This window comes from Leopardus geoffroyi, chromosome D4 (assembly GCF_018350155.1).
Source record: "Leopardus geoffroyi isolate Oge1 chromosome D4, O.geoffroyi_Oge1_pat1.0, whole genome shotgun sequence".
NCBI lineage: Eukaryota > Metazoa > Chordata > Mammalia > Carnivora > Felidae > Leopardus > Leopardus geoffroyi.
In genome coordinates this window covers 32,891,587-32,906,498 of record NC_059342.1, presented here as the reverse complement: position 1 = coordinate 32,906,498, position 14,912 = coordinate 32,891,587, and the positions used below count along the sequence as shown (strand labels likewise).

Below are 14,912 nucleotides of genomic sequence, written 5' to 3'. Positions count from 1 at the left end.
AATAACTGGGATTAGCTGTGCACTTTATATAATGTATTCATAGCTTTAAGACTTTGTAACCTGCCTATTTTTTCAAATACCACCTTTTCAATTAAAAGGGTGCTTACTTCTAATGGAAGAATTCATTATAATAAATCAGATGAGATTTTTGCACTCTTATCCAGAGTGATTTTATGCTCAAAAGCTCAATAACATTGAAAAAACTATTATATTTAAGACATTTTTGGCATTAAAGGAAGGGTAAAGTTGCCTTAAAACAGTCCTTTTTGGTTCAAAAAGCAAATAATTGGGAGAAAAAAATAAAGGAAACAAAAACCCTAAAATGAGTAAAAATGTAGACTCTATTGAAGGAACTGCAGCTTTATACTTCATTTCACTGAAACTAAATAGGCATCCTCTGTTCTGTAGAATGACTGGATTAGGCTGCCAAGTTAGCCTGAATTTTATTTACAGTTTTCACTGCTATGATTCAGCAATTGACCATTACTCTCAAATAATCAAGGTATGGTGGAAAATATAGCCACATTATGGTTCCAGCTCTTGAGAGAACAACCCCTGGCATATACAATTTATACAAAGAGAAATACTGGAATGAATTTGAACTTTTGTATGCTTGAAAACTAAAGCATATTCAATGTAAACAGGGACAATTCACAATGCTCTGAACCAAATTACCAGATTCCACGAATTCCTTCTGGTTAGTTGTCAAACATTTTGGGGAAGAATCCATACTTGAAGTCCAAATGAAGAATAAGGGATAAGTAATAGCTACCAGAAATATATTTTGGAAATGTAGTATTCACAGTACTTCCTGCCAGAGAACTTCTCAAGGCAATTTAGAAATGCTAAAATGTTACCTTCATAAGGAAAAACTCATTTAATGTAAATTATATGATGTTTTCCTCACATTTGACAAAGTGTACCAAACTTAAAGTCAATCTATAGAGGAGAGTAGATGTTCTTTTTGGTCATCATTTATTAAACAAACAGTAATATAAACATGACTGAACCACACATCACAGTTAAGAGGAATGAAGTCCTGATTAAACATCTGGATCTCTTTAATAGCAACTTCAATATAATCATCAGTAACCACAGAGCTTTGGAATATTAGAATAAGAATGTGTGATCCCAAGCAAAGCTTTAGATGAACACCTCTAGCTCCATTCAGGGTTTGGAGTTGGGAATTCAACAAATAATAGAGTATGAGCTGAAAAAGCACTGACATTCCAGCACCTGTTGCTCATTAACTGAATCCACTTGGACAAGGAATTATACCTTTTGGCACTTAGGTTGCTTATCCTTGAAGCAGGGATAATACTACTCATGTGGCCTCATTCATACAGAATTGTAGCACCAAAGCCAGCAGCAGCACAGCAGTAGTAAAAGAGAAAGTAATAATATGGCTTTCATTTTCTGAGTGTTTATTCTGTGCCATGGACTAAAAACAACATGGTGAGCATAGGCATGCCATCATTTGTAGACAAGGAAGCTGAGGCTTAGAGGGCAAAACTTGCACAAGGTTGCATATGTGCTGCCGGCAGAATCCAAGTGTGAACACAAACTACTCTGACTCTGGAGGTCATGATCTGATTCACATCTCAAATGCATTCCCATGTGTCATCTAATGAGGTATTGATGGTACACTGTAAATGGCAAAGCACCACAGTAATGCAATGTGTTATTACTGCCATTTTTTTAAGTTTTTAAAATGTATTTTCTTCTGAATATATAATAATATTCTTAGCAAGAGCCCATTAATTCAAGAAATTAAGGAAAAAGCATGAATGAATATGCAACTTATCACCTAAAACATGGAAAGTAAGTTTAAAATAGAGGTGACGGTGGTGTCATTTCGTACATTTGTGCATTCACACACATCCGCACAAAGTCTCAACCCGCAAACATCAAGTATCTCTCAAAATGCCAATGGAAGTTGCTGGAATCATTAAAAATCCAGGAGATTTGTTGTGTATGGGTCATGACTCCCCAAGTCCATACTGACACCCTGGCAGTCTGCTCACATATTAGAGACATAGGACAAGCATGTTAGACTGCAAATAGTCAGTGGCCAAGCCTCCCAGGGATAACAAAGGGCAGCAAGTTAGCAAAGCTGAAGCTTTAGCCTCCTTGTTGGCAGCAAAAAACAATTACAGGGAACTGGAAAAGTAACAAAGGCATATCAACCATCTCCACACTGTCCTAGTTTTTCTAAGCACTTAAAACAGACAAAAGATTCCATTTACCAAGGACAGGTAAACTAATTTATAGTTAAATTCACACGCTATTTACTTGCAAACACTCTTTTCCCAGAAATAGGTTCAGTCCTGAGTGAAATAGAAAAAAAAAACAGAAAAAAAGTGACCTCTATACTTCCCTTCTACATTTCTCCTTTTCTGAAATTGTCCTCATTCCTCCTAGGGCCTCCACATGCTATACCTAGCTGATCCCATCACAGACAACAAGGACCCAAATGTTTATGACCACCTCCATTCTCCCTTTACTGTGTTACTGCTCTTTGTTTCTTCCAGAAGAGATGAAATAAAACCCAAAGGCCAGAATGTACAGGTACATGGATTAAACACTGCATGTTTTCAAGTGGTACTTTCACATCATTCCCTTCTCAGAAGTGATCTCACCTTCATCCCGGATATGTGCAGTGCACAATCTATACAGCCATACTCAGTTATGACTCTATGACTCAGTTAGACCTACATACAGATCCAAAATCAGAACAGGCATAAAGAATTTTATTCATTCATCTGTTCATTCACTTATTCAACTCAATAAATAATTATTGTATCTAGCATGTGCCAGACACTGATGGGTCCTGGGCAAATACAAGTAAATATTAATGTACAATCCCTGCCCTCAAGGAACTCACAGTCTAGACATGTCAACAATAAGTAACATTACAGAGTAGAGCATGCTAGCCATGGGACAGGAGGGAATTCTTATGCAGTCCTGGCATCAGGGAAGGAAAGGAGGGCCTTACCACATTTGGGTTGACCTTATGTCGAAAGCATGTGATGTTCACCACGTATGGCCAATCATCAGGCTCCATCAGCACCCCAGCAGCATGAGCACATGTGACATGGAAGGAGGCTGGGCAACGGCCATAGGAACACTGGATGCAGGCTCCAGAGACCTTCTTGACCCGGTGTCTGCAGAAGATGCATTTCTGTAGGGTGAAAATGAAGAATATCAATTCAAACTCTGTAACTCAGCTTATTTCCACACTTCAGAGAATAATAGCTATTAGAGATGCAGAAAACTGATTACATCAACAAGTCCTGGCCCTCCAGGGGCCCTAGTGGTGAGAGCAACTGTGAAAATATAAGTCATGTACTTCTAATGAAACGCACTGCTATGGTCACATACTACCAAACACATGTTGAAACATTTGTGGTTAAGAAAGCCAAAGCCTTTTGCATATGCTTCTCCAGTCACAGTGAGGAAAAGCCCCCAGGGTGCTCCTATAAATCACCCATGAATGCTTAAGTTACCTCCCTTTTACCTCCTGCATGGCAGGACTTTTGGTACATCAAGAGATAGAATATGGGTTTGGAATACAGGTACCTACTCTCCTAAGTTAGACGAAGTCTTCAGAAATATCCAAAATAGCACACCGATGGTCTAATTTTTCTATTTACAAGGAACTGTGTTAAATGGTCCAATGTGGAAAATAGGGGCTTAATAATACACATCTGAACCTTACATAACTGACACAAAAATATGCTTCTCAAAGTAAGAAAGTTGAAAATCACCCCAAAGGGCATGATTTTGTTGAGTATTCATAGCTGACTATGCCTGAAGAGAGAATGAAAATAAAAACAGCAATCTAAAAACTACCACAGTCTAAAAATTAAATCACATACAGTTGGCCCTAGACATTATTAGTATATCTGTTATGAAAGATGAGAAAAATCAAACAGCTTCACTATATGTACAATTAGTAAATACTTAAGGACTAGAAACAGTGGGTGTAGAATAAGGTTCAGAAAGCAGAAGAAACAGAATGATCTAAAAGCTTGACTTTTCATTCCTATGGATAAAAAGGGTCTGCAATCTGATCAAATGCTGGTGTGCTCTTTTATAGGAACATTTTCCTTCCTGGGACAGGAACGGTACTTAAACTCAATGTCTTTTGGGGATTGTAATATTTTATCACAGACCTTAAAAATCAATGTGCACTTAACTTTTCACTCTTCTTTGCCTTCACATCCGATCAGCAACTTCAGTCTTACAGATTCTGTACCTTAATCTTGCTCTGATCTTTCCCTATCCATCCATATCAACTGCCACTGCCTCTGCTCATGGTACCCAGCATAGGATTGTCCTCCTAACCGGTCTTTTATTTCATTCCACTTCAATCATCCTCCCCAGGAAAAGGCCAGTGATCTCTTTACAACATAAATCTAAGGTCAGCTCCCTGCTTAAATGTCCTTCAATGGCTTCTCCTTATCTCCAAAATATTCCAGAAAAAAAGGAACAGCATGAGATGGAAGAGGAAACCTTAGTAAAGGCCCTTATGGTCCATATGAGCAGTCTTATTTCTCACTAGTCCCCATAGGGGCTCTACACTTCAGGCATTTATCTGATCTCCCTATACATCTAGATTCAATATACAATGAAGCATTTTTAAAGTGGGGGTTAAGAATGTGGCTTAGCTGATTTAAAAACTACATACAAACACACAGAACTGAAACAAGATCCATTATAATCTGAATAAAAGCATTATTTAATATCTTGATGTCTTGGCAATTCTTGTTATCAGTTTCAATACATTCTTGGTAATTCTTGGTAGTATTTTTTTTAATACTTATTTTTGAGAGAGTAAGGGGGAAAGGGAGACAGAGAAAGAGTGAGAGAGAGAGAGAAGGGGAGCGGCAGAGAGATACCTGGAGACACAGAATCTGAAGCAGGCTCCAGGCTCTGAGCTGTCAGCACAGAGCCCAATGCAGGACTCAAAATCATGAACTGTGAGATCATGACCTAAGCTGAAGTCGGACGCTTAACCGACTGAGTCACCCAGATGCCCTGTTATTTTGGAATCTTTTTGCCAATTCCAATCTTTTGAAATGTGATGGCAGATATAATAGCAAAAATTCATAACAGGAGCCCCAGGCATAATCAATCTTCTAAGAGCCTAATCATACTACCTAGATGTCAGCGTTTGAGTAAGTTCAGATAATGACAGATATGAAAGGAGAAACTGTTTCTTATTTTCCTAATTAAATAGGATTTTTTAAGAGTAGGAAAGAGTATTGTGATTTAGCTAATTAATGAATTGGAAACTCCAGCCTCTTCCATCATTAGCGTCCTCATTAAACAGAGACCTTCCAGAAAGGTGAAGGAGGAGTGCATGGGTGGCTCATTCGAGCGTCTGACTCTCGATTTCAGTTCAGGTCATAATCCCAGGGTCATGGGACCAAGCCCCATGTCAGGCTCTGTACTGAATGTGGAGACTGCTTGGGACTCTCTCTCTCCCTCTGCTCCTCCCCCCACTTGCACACATGCACACACAATCTTTCTCTCTCTCTCGAAAAGTTTTTTAGGGGCACCTAAGTGGCTCAGTCAGGTGAACATCAAACTTCACCTCAGATCATGATCTCACAGTTCATGAGTTTGAGCCTTCATTGGGCTCCCTTCTGTCAGCATGGAGCCTGCTTTGGAATCCACTTTGGATCCTCTGTCTCCCTCTCTCTCTGCCCCTCCCCTGCTCTCTATCTCTCTCTCTCTCTCAAAAAAAAAAAAAAAAAAAAAAAAAGAAATAAAAAGTTTTTTTAAAAAGGCAAAGGAAACAGAGATAACACACTTAATCCCAGTGAGGATTCAATCCTTGGAATCTAATAAGGGAAGGACCCTCTTTTCCCCCAGAGGCAGTCATCTCTAAGGATACAACTTTATCCTTTGCAAAATCAATCTAACTTCAGACTAGTATAATTTGATGCTTTGGAAGATGTTTATTCATAGAGTTGGAAAGTTTGACTTAAACATCAAGCAGGTTCTTGAGGAGATAAATACATAAAACCAAGTAGGGGAGCCATTCTGTATCTTATAGTATAGCCTATGTTACATTTCCAAACCCCATTTTCACTTGCTGACTACTAAACCAGTTATTCTGTACCCTGGATGAAATGTCTATGGCAATCTGACACCTACACAATGTCTTAACTACAGAATTTAATTCAGCAGGGCAAAGACAAGGACAAATAGATACTTCTTAAGAAATGTTACAGTGGAATAAGCACTATGAAAGAAGTAGAGACAAAGTGCTATGTGGAACCAGAATGACTGTGCAACGAGTCATGCTTGGAGGCAAGACAGGGAAGAAGGCCTTCAGGAAACACATTGCTGATTGGATCAAGATGGTAGAGTCAGCCTGTGTTACAAACTTCCCAGCTTCAACCCCTAAGTAAAGATAAAGGAAAAAGAGTGAAACCCTAATAGTACTGACTATCAAGAAAATGTGTAACTAACCCCAGGGAGCAAATCCCCAGAAAACAGTAGATATCTCTGAGGAGACAGTTCTGGTAAGGCCAGTGCCAAGAGTGGAAGCAAACACCTAAAAGACAAGCTACCCACTGTCAGACCAGCCCATGGCCCATCCTGCCCCAATTATCATCAGCAGGTAAGGTCATCCTATCTGATCTGAATCTGAGTCCTGTGATCTGACCCATCATTCACCAACAAGACAAGTAGATTTTCATTTGGGCTGAGAAAAGAAAAAGCACACCTACGATGTGCAACCAAAATGCAATCAGACATTTTAAAAACCAGAAACATTTGAAGGAAAACAAAAATAAATGAGAGGTGCTATGATTATTACCAAATAAAAGAATATCTGACCTAAGGAGTCAGGTAAGTGAAAGCAGATGAGTTTAAAAGAGGTACGGTACAGATTATGATACAGATTCCAAAATATATCCCATCAATTAAAAAAAAATGAACAACTACATAGCTCTAAGACATTCAAAATATCATTGTTAAAAAGAATCAAGATGGAGTGCCTGGGTGACGCAGTAGGTTAAGCGTCCAACTCTTGATTTCAGCTCAGGTCATGATCTCATGGTTTATGGTTCAAGCCCCACATCAGGCTCCACACTGACAGCACAGAGCCTGCTTGGAATTCTCTCTCTCCCTCTCTCTCTCTCTGCCCCTCCCCTACTCATGCTCACTCTCTCTCTCTCTCAAAATAAATAAACATTAAGAAAAAGAAGAATCAAGGCCCGCGGTGGAGGGTGGCGGCAGGCAGGCAGACAGGCAGGCAGGCAGACAGGCAGGCAGGCTGGCAGGTGCATGGGTGAAGCACTGCACCCGCTGGGCTTGGGACGTGTGGAGCAGGCTCTTGAGGCACCCAGCTGCAGCCACTGGCATCTACGGCCATACCACCCTGAACATGCCAGATCTCCTCTGATCTCGGAAGCTAAGCAGGATCGGGCCTGGTTAGTACTTGGATGGGAGACCACCTGGGAATACCAGGTGCTGTAGGCTTTTGCCTTTGGCCTCCTTGACCTCTCCTTTGCCCCCCCCCCCTCCCCCCAGGGAGCACGGCTCCTGGGGCCAAACACACCCCAGCCACTGCTCCCTCAGCCCCTCCCTCCCCAGCCGGCCAGCAAAGCAGCCTGGCCAGGCCCCGCCCCGCCCGGCCCTGCCCGGCCCTCACACCCCACCCCACTTCACAAGGGGCACGCTGCACGCTCCCCGCTCCCCGCACCTGGCCAAATCCCACTGCACCGGCTGGAAGCCACACCCAAGCTTTGCACCTTTCCTGACACACCACCCACACCCGCACCCGCACGGAGGGGGGGTGCGGTGCGGGTGGGACTGGGGGTTGGCGCCTGGGGGCTGGAGGGTGGGGGCTGGGTGGGTGGATAAAAAAAAAAAAAAAAGAAAAAGAAGAATCAAGATGTATTGGATTACATCCCAAATTAGCAACTGGAAGATGGAGCCTATAAAACAGAGAAGAAAATATCAAAATAAATAGAACACAAATGCTAACCAGTTTGGTAAAATCCAGATATTCTATTATCTTTCCAAAAGGCATTTTAGAGGAATAAAAACAGACAAAATAACAGAAATTTTTTCCAGACCTGAAAAAAAAGCCCAACAGGTAGAATCAAGTAAAAAAAAAAAGAAAAAAGAAAAGAAAAAAGAATCACCTAAACACATCTTAGACTTCAAAATAAAAAGAAAAAATCCCAAAATGTTCCAGAAAAGAAAAGAGAAAAATAAGATTACCATCAGATCTCTAATTTGCAAAAGTGAATGTTAAAAGACAATGAAGCAATGTCTTTGGTTTCTGGAAGAAAATTAAATTTGGTCTATATTCAGCCTAGTTATCATTCAAATGTGAGGGCAAACATAGGAATTTTTCCTTCTTCTTTCATAAACAAGGATCAGAAGTAAGTGTGAAGTGAAGAACAACCAAAAGGCTAAATATGTAGATAAGTCTCAATGAATATTGACTTTATGCACAATAATAGTAATGTCTTCTGGGTTTCAAATATAGAGAACATGAACAGATGACAACTAAAGCGTATAAGAAAGAAATGGTAAAAGTGACATTTAAAATGTTCTAAGGTTCTTGAGTTGTTTGGGACAAGGGTGAAAGTACCAATTAACTTATAGTGTGAAAAACGAAACAGAATAAGGAAAAATAATAAATCCAAACAAAGGCATGAAAGGAAGGAAACAGAAGCAGCACAGACAGGAGTAAAGGGAAAGCATATTGTAATCTGGCAGAACTGAACTCAAATATGCCAGTATGTTATGTGCAAACAGACTAAACTTTATAGACCATGGGTAGCAAACTTTTTCTTACAGTGCCAGATAATAAATATTTTAGGCTTGTGTAGTATATAGTCCCAATTGCAACCACTCAATTCTGCTGCCATTGTAGCACAAAAGCAGCCATGGATAATCTGCAAATGATGAGTGTCATTGTGTTCCAGTAAAACTTTATATACAACAATAAACACACACCTTAGTTTGCTGACCCCTGCTTTGGCCATAGGCACATATTTGAAGATAGTAGGCTGAGAAATGATAGAGTTAGTATTTAAGAGTAGCCACTCTAGCAGCAAGAGGGATCAAAAACAGACACATAGACCAAAAACCGTTAGGAAGCCACAGAAAACTGAGGCACAGGATAATGAGGACTTGGGTTCGGGAAACAGCTATTAGGAGAAAGGTAAACTTTGAGTTTTTTACTCTTGTTACCCTTTGTTGATAGAGGTTCTAGGTGTTCCTCTTAATAGAGCTCCACACTTAAGATCAGGGTTGAACACACCAGCATTCTTCTTGAAGCTAAAACAAGCAATCCTAAAATTCACATGGAACCACAAAAGGCCCTGAATAGCCAAAGTAATTTTGAAGAAGACCAAAGCAGGAGGCATCACAATCCCAGACTTTAGCCTCTACTACAAAGCTGTAATCATCAAGACAGCATGGTATTGGCACAAAAACATACACATATACCAATGGAATAGAATAGAAACCCCAGAACTAGACCCACAAAAGTATGGCCAACTAATCTTTGACAAAGCAGGAAAGAATATCCAGTGGAAAAAAGACAGTCTCTTTAACAAATGGTGCTGGGAGAACTGGACAGCAACATGCAGAAGGTTGAAAGTAGACCACTTTCTCACACCATTCACCAAAATAAACTCAAAATGGATAAAGGACCTGAATGTGAGACAGGAAACCATCCAAACCCTAGAGGAGAAAGCAGGAAAAGACCTCTCTGACCTCAGCCGTAGCAATTTCTTACTTGACACATCCCCAAAGGCAAGATAATTAAAAGCAAAAATGAACTATTGGCACCTCCTTTGCACAGCAAAGGAAACAACCAACAAAACTAAAAGGCAACCAACGGAATGGGAAAAGATATTTGCAAATGACATATCGGACAAAAGGCTAATATCCAAAATCTATAAAGAGCTCACCAAACTCCACACCCGAAAAACAAATAATCCAGTGAAGAAATGGGCAGAAAACATGAATAGACACTTCTCTAAAGAAGGCATCCGGATGGCCAACAGGCACATGAAAAGATGCTCAACGTCGCTCCTCATCAGGGAAATACAAGTCAAAACCACACTCAGATATCACCTCACGCCAGTCAGAGTGGCCAAAATGAACAAATAAGGAGACTATAGATGCTGGAGAGGATGTGGAGAAACGGGAACCCTCTTGCACTGTTGGTGGGAATGCAAATTGGTGCAGCCACTCTGGAAAACAGTGTGGGGGTTCCTCAAAAAATTAAAAATAGACCTACCCTATGACCCAGCAATAGCACTGCTAGGAATTTACCCAAGGGATACAGGAGTACTGATGCATAGGGGCACTTGTACCCCAATGTTTATAGCAGCACTCTCAACAATAGCCAAATTATGGAAAGAGCCTAAATGTCCGTCAACTGATGAACGGATAAAGAAATTGTGGTTTATATACACAATGGAGTACTATGTGGCAATGAGAAAGAATGAAATATGGCCCTTTGTAGCAACGTGGATGGAAGTGGAGAGTGTTATGCTAAGTGAAATAAGCCATACAGAGAAAGACAGATACCATATGTTTTCACTCTTAGGTGGATCCTGAGAAACTTAACAGGAACATATGGGGGAAGGGAAGGAAAAAAACAAAAGAGAGAGAGAGGTTAGAGTGGGAGAGAGCCAAAGCATAAGAGACTCTTAAAAAATGAGAACAAACTGAGGGCTGATGGGGGGTGGGAGGGAGAGAGGGGTGGGTGATGGGTATTTAAGAGGGCATCTTTTGGGATGAGCACTGGGTGTTGTATGGAAACCAATTTGACAATAAATTCCATATATTTAAAAAAAAAAAAAGATTAGGGTTGAACAGTCTGTCCCCTGGGGGAAAGAACCTCGCTAGCAGTGGATGGGGTAGAGGCAAAAGTAATTCTAGAGGGACAGGGATAGAAGGGAGCTTATGAATGGCAAGGCAAGATTATCAGGCATTTGAAAGCAGAAAAGATTGAGAAAGACAGGGCCATTCTTCCTGCAGGTCTCAAAGGTGTCAGTGTCCCTCTGGGAAAGGGATGAGGAACCAACTGGTGGATGACAATTAATGAAGGAGATTTGAGAAGTCAAATAAGGCAGCCCAGAGGACCATTGTTTTTGGTGCTTTAGAACAAAGTTGAGGAGGGGCTGCCCTCCAGGCAGGCCAACCACAGCAGGAAAATGCTAGCACAGATGACACTAGAGAGATTTTAAAGTGTCCTTTTCCTTGAGAGGACGCTTGGGATGTAACAGCTACTCAGTGAAGGTTTGCTCAAACTGAATCCAAACAAGTAGATTAGGATGAAGCTATGGACCTGCTCACCTTTTTCCTTAACAGTCAAAAAAAAAAAAAAAAAAAAAAGGCTTCATTATAGAAGTATGCCACAGGGACATTAGAGCAGGTCACAGGGAGACCTGCTTAACACAGATTGCTGGATCCACCCCCAGAGTTTCAGTGTGTCTGGCTAGGGCCACCAAATTTGCATTTCTAACAAGTTCCCAGTGGTGCTGATGTTGCTGATCCAGGGATCACACTTTGAGAACCATGGGTTGAGGGTTAAAGGGTTAAAGGATGTTGATTATTCTGAGCCTCTTAGGATAAGGCAATTCAGGAAGTACAATGATTTTTCATCTATTCTTCTGTGTCAAGGGCTTAGAGAATCCTCGAGCGAGTATGATTTATAGAGCACTGTACTTTCTTGGGGGACTGGATTTCCATACTTATTCCAATGGCATAGGCCATTAAGGCTCCTAATGGATTGAGGAATTAATGAAGTATCTGGCAATGAAGCTTTGTGTATCATTAGATTCCTTGAGCACAAAGGGCATCAAGAAATGATGAGCTGTGAAGGAGTTGGAAGTTCAAAGCACATCCATTGCCTTTTTTTTCCCCTTTTAATATGATTTGTAGTATGATTTTATTGTTGTTTTGCCAATTTAGTGATTGTTTTTCCTTCCTAACATAGGCAGGTAATTCCCAAACAGGCACAAATGCTTTTTAATTAGTGTTTCCCTATCAGACAACTAACAAGCTAATGATAATGATATAGTAGCTAATTCCCTTTTCCTTTTGCTCTCCAAAGATGCTTTTTCCAAGCACTACACAGACTCACACCACTCACACCACGCAGAACTGTCTGACCTCAGCCATCTAAGCATGTTACAAACAGAAGACACTATGAAATGGTACAGTAAAACTCAATTCTGAATACTCATGCATCAGCTTATAAGTCCTCTGTCTCCCCACCCTCCTCACGAAAAGTTATTTCTACACTTCAAGTTCAGAGCATTAAAATATATGGTTCATGATGTCAAGTGTGTTGCATTAAATCTTTATTTATGATATGTATCAGAAGCCATTTATCTCATTGCTTTTTGTTCAGTGAGATTCACCATGCAAAAAAATTAGAAGCTAAGAAAAAGTCAAGAAGCAGGATAAAGAGGAAAGGGCAGAGGAATGAGCTCAGTCAGGCCAAGAGACACAGCTAGAAAAATGGGCAGAGGTGGTAGGGATCAGATCAAAGTCTGCACTTATTCAAAACAAGGCTAGAGAGTCATTGTTGACCCTGAGAAATTTAAAGAAGCACAAAAGAATTCTAGAACTGGAAAGGCCATAGTAGTTCATACATAAACTGACAAATTAACAAATGACTCTTGAAAAGTACTATGTCAACAGCCCAGTCACACTTTTTATTCTAGATCAGAAGATACACCACAAAGAAGCTCATCAAATAGGAATCCGTCTGGAAGCACCTTTTAACCCCAGCACCAGAACACTGACTGCCCACAGCAGGTGTATAATACACACTGATTAAATGAATTATTGTTTCCTTATTATAGATCATGTGTTAATCCATTCTTTTGGCCATTTCAATACTTATTAAATATCTTCCATATAAAAGGTACTTTGCTAAATGTGAAAGGAGATATAAAAGTGAAAAAGATATAATCTGTGTATTCAAGGAGCTCAATCTGGCATACAAAAATAGCTGTAACAAAAGCTTTGCAGTGGTCATCACAATAAGCAAGATGAAGTGCTACTGGATTTGGAAGGAGAGAGGGCTGGAGAACCAAGGTGAGGCCAACATGTGGCCTCAGTTGGTCACTTCCCCCACCCCCAGCACTTCCACCATCCTTCTCTCACTGAGGGGAAAGACAGGATGACCTTCATGACAGCCATTTGAGGGACACCACATACAGGACAAGACAGCAGGTATGATTCTGCTTGAATGGCTGAGGTCATGTGGCAGCAGAGCTCAGGCAAGTGACCTGTGCACCTCTCTGAACTGAGGGCACAAGTCACCAAGTCCAGGCACTATCAGGTCAGTTCCATCAGGCTGGCTCTAGAGAACTTGTAATAAAGTAAAAATGGGATTTCTCCAAAGTCAGAAGTTTCCTATAACTAATTTCTTGGAGTTTAGAGACAACGTGCAGTGCTTTCTTACCAGGTCAGACACTGCCTTGGAGAGTGTTGGGGGTGTTCTGTACATCAACCGAGCCTACAGCAGCAGGGATACAGGGTTTGCCACATGGTTCAGAGAAGCTGCCAGCAGGGTTTTAGAAAACTAGGGAGGCTAGCAAAAGCAGGTGGTGCTCGCCTTGGAAGGACCAGCAGGTGTTAGCCAGTGCATGTGCAGTAGCATGGGAAAGAGGAAGAACATTCTAGATAGATGTAACAAAGCTCAGAGATGGAAAAACAGGCAAAACTAACTAAAGTGTGAGCAAAGCTAAGGGATGAAAGGCTGGAAAGGCAAGCTCTCAGAAGGTCTTAGACGGTACCTGACACAAACCTCACCTTCTCTTGCCAAGATGAGAGACTGAGGAAGGTTTAGTAGTGTTGGTTTATTTTAGATGGAAAACAGAACTGCTATTTTATTAGTTTTCTGAGTGACTTAGGTTTAAACCCAGGCAACCAAGCAATTCCCAAACCAGCCCATCCAGAAAATCAGAACAACCTTTGGCTAAGAATGCTTGTTGGTCAGGTATGTCTCTTTGCTTGTCCATCTTTTGCTTCTCAGTGGTTGGACAAATTCTACTCATCTTCTTACCAAAGGCACCTGGCACAGTTTACAAAGTATCTGGGAAGTATGCTGACCAAAGACCACACTTCTGCCTTCCCTACACAGACAGAATTTCATAGTATTTGGAAGCCCGGACTGGGAAGTCAGAGAGATGTGGTTTTGACTCTAGTTCTGCACAGGTACAACACAAGGGCAAGTCACAGGAGGGGTGGGGGAAAGGGGACTGAACACACATAAGTGAAGAGAAGGTCCTGGGGGAAACAGGTTAGCCTCTGAATGCTTCCTGCCCTTCTTTCCTATCCTCCCTAAACATAAAACAGCTTTCCCTCTGCACTTACTACCTGGGCTGCACAGAAAAACCCAGACATAAAAGCAGCATTTGCAAATAAATTAAAGGCAACATCACAATCTCTTGTTGAAATAGGCACTTCACTGATAGTATATAGCAGCATTTGCTGAATCACAAAATAGGCAATGTTATCTATGTTGGGAAAAATCAATCACTTATCATTTCTACTTCTCTAACAGCCTGTTTGGATTCCACCCTTCATTTCAAGTTTATTTCAAATTTAAAGGGCAAAGGGGGCATACAATTACAGCATACAGAGAGCTTTAGAACAAATCTTATTCCGAGTACTTATTAAGTGTCACTAAACATCTTTCAGCCGATAGGAGGGAAAAGCAAGCCTCCTAAATCACAAAATAAACATTCTCTAAGTACTTTTGTATTTGCATTTTTATTTCTTTTTATGTTAATATTAAAGAGCACCTGTTTCCTAGAGGAAATTTCATTATTTGAAATTATTGTTTACAAGAGATCAAACAGGAATTCTTACTCCCCTTGAATAAAGCATTTAATTGAACTCAA

General features: G+C 40.7%; 1 protein-coding gene and 1 non-coding gene across 17 annotated transcripts in view; one reads left to right on the top strand and one right to left on the bottom strand.

Annotated features, from left to right (window-relative positions):
• The window catches only part of KDM4C (lysine demethylase 4C), a 428,186-nt gene that overhangs the window by 61,653 nt on the left and 351,621 nt on the right, over positions 1–14,912 (bottom strand). For all 16 annotated transcript variants that reach the window (XM_045468819.1, XM_045468822.1, XM_045468829.1 and 13 more), the window contains one exon: positions 2,996–3,181. In XM_045468819.1, coding sequence (XP_045324775.1) covers positions 2,996–3,181 — 186 coding nt within the window. The remainder of the gene's footprint in view (positions 1–2,995; positions 3,182–14,912) is intronic.
• Positions 7,379–7,497, top strand: LOC123593882. Its single transcript, XR_006710572.1, has one exon. It is a non-coding gene; the product is annotated as a 5S ribosomal RNA (ribosomal RNA).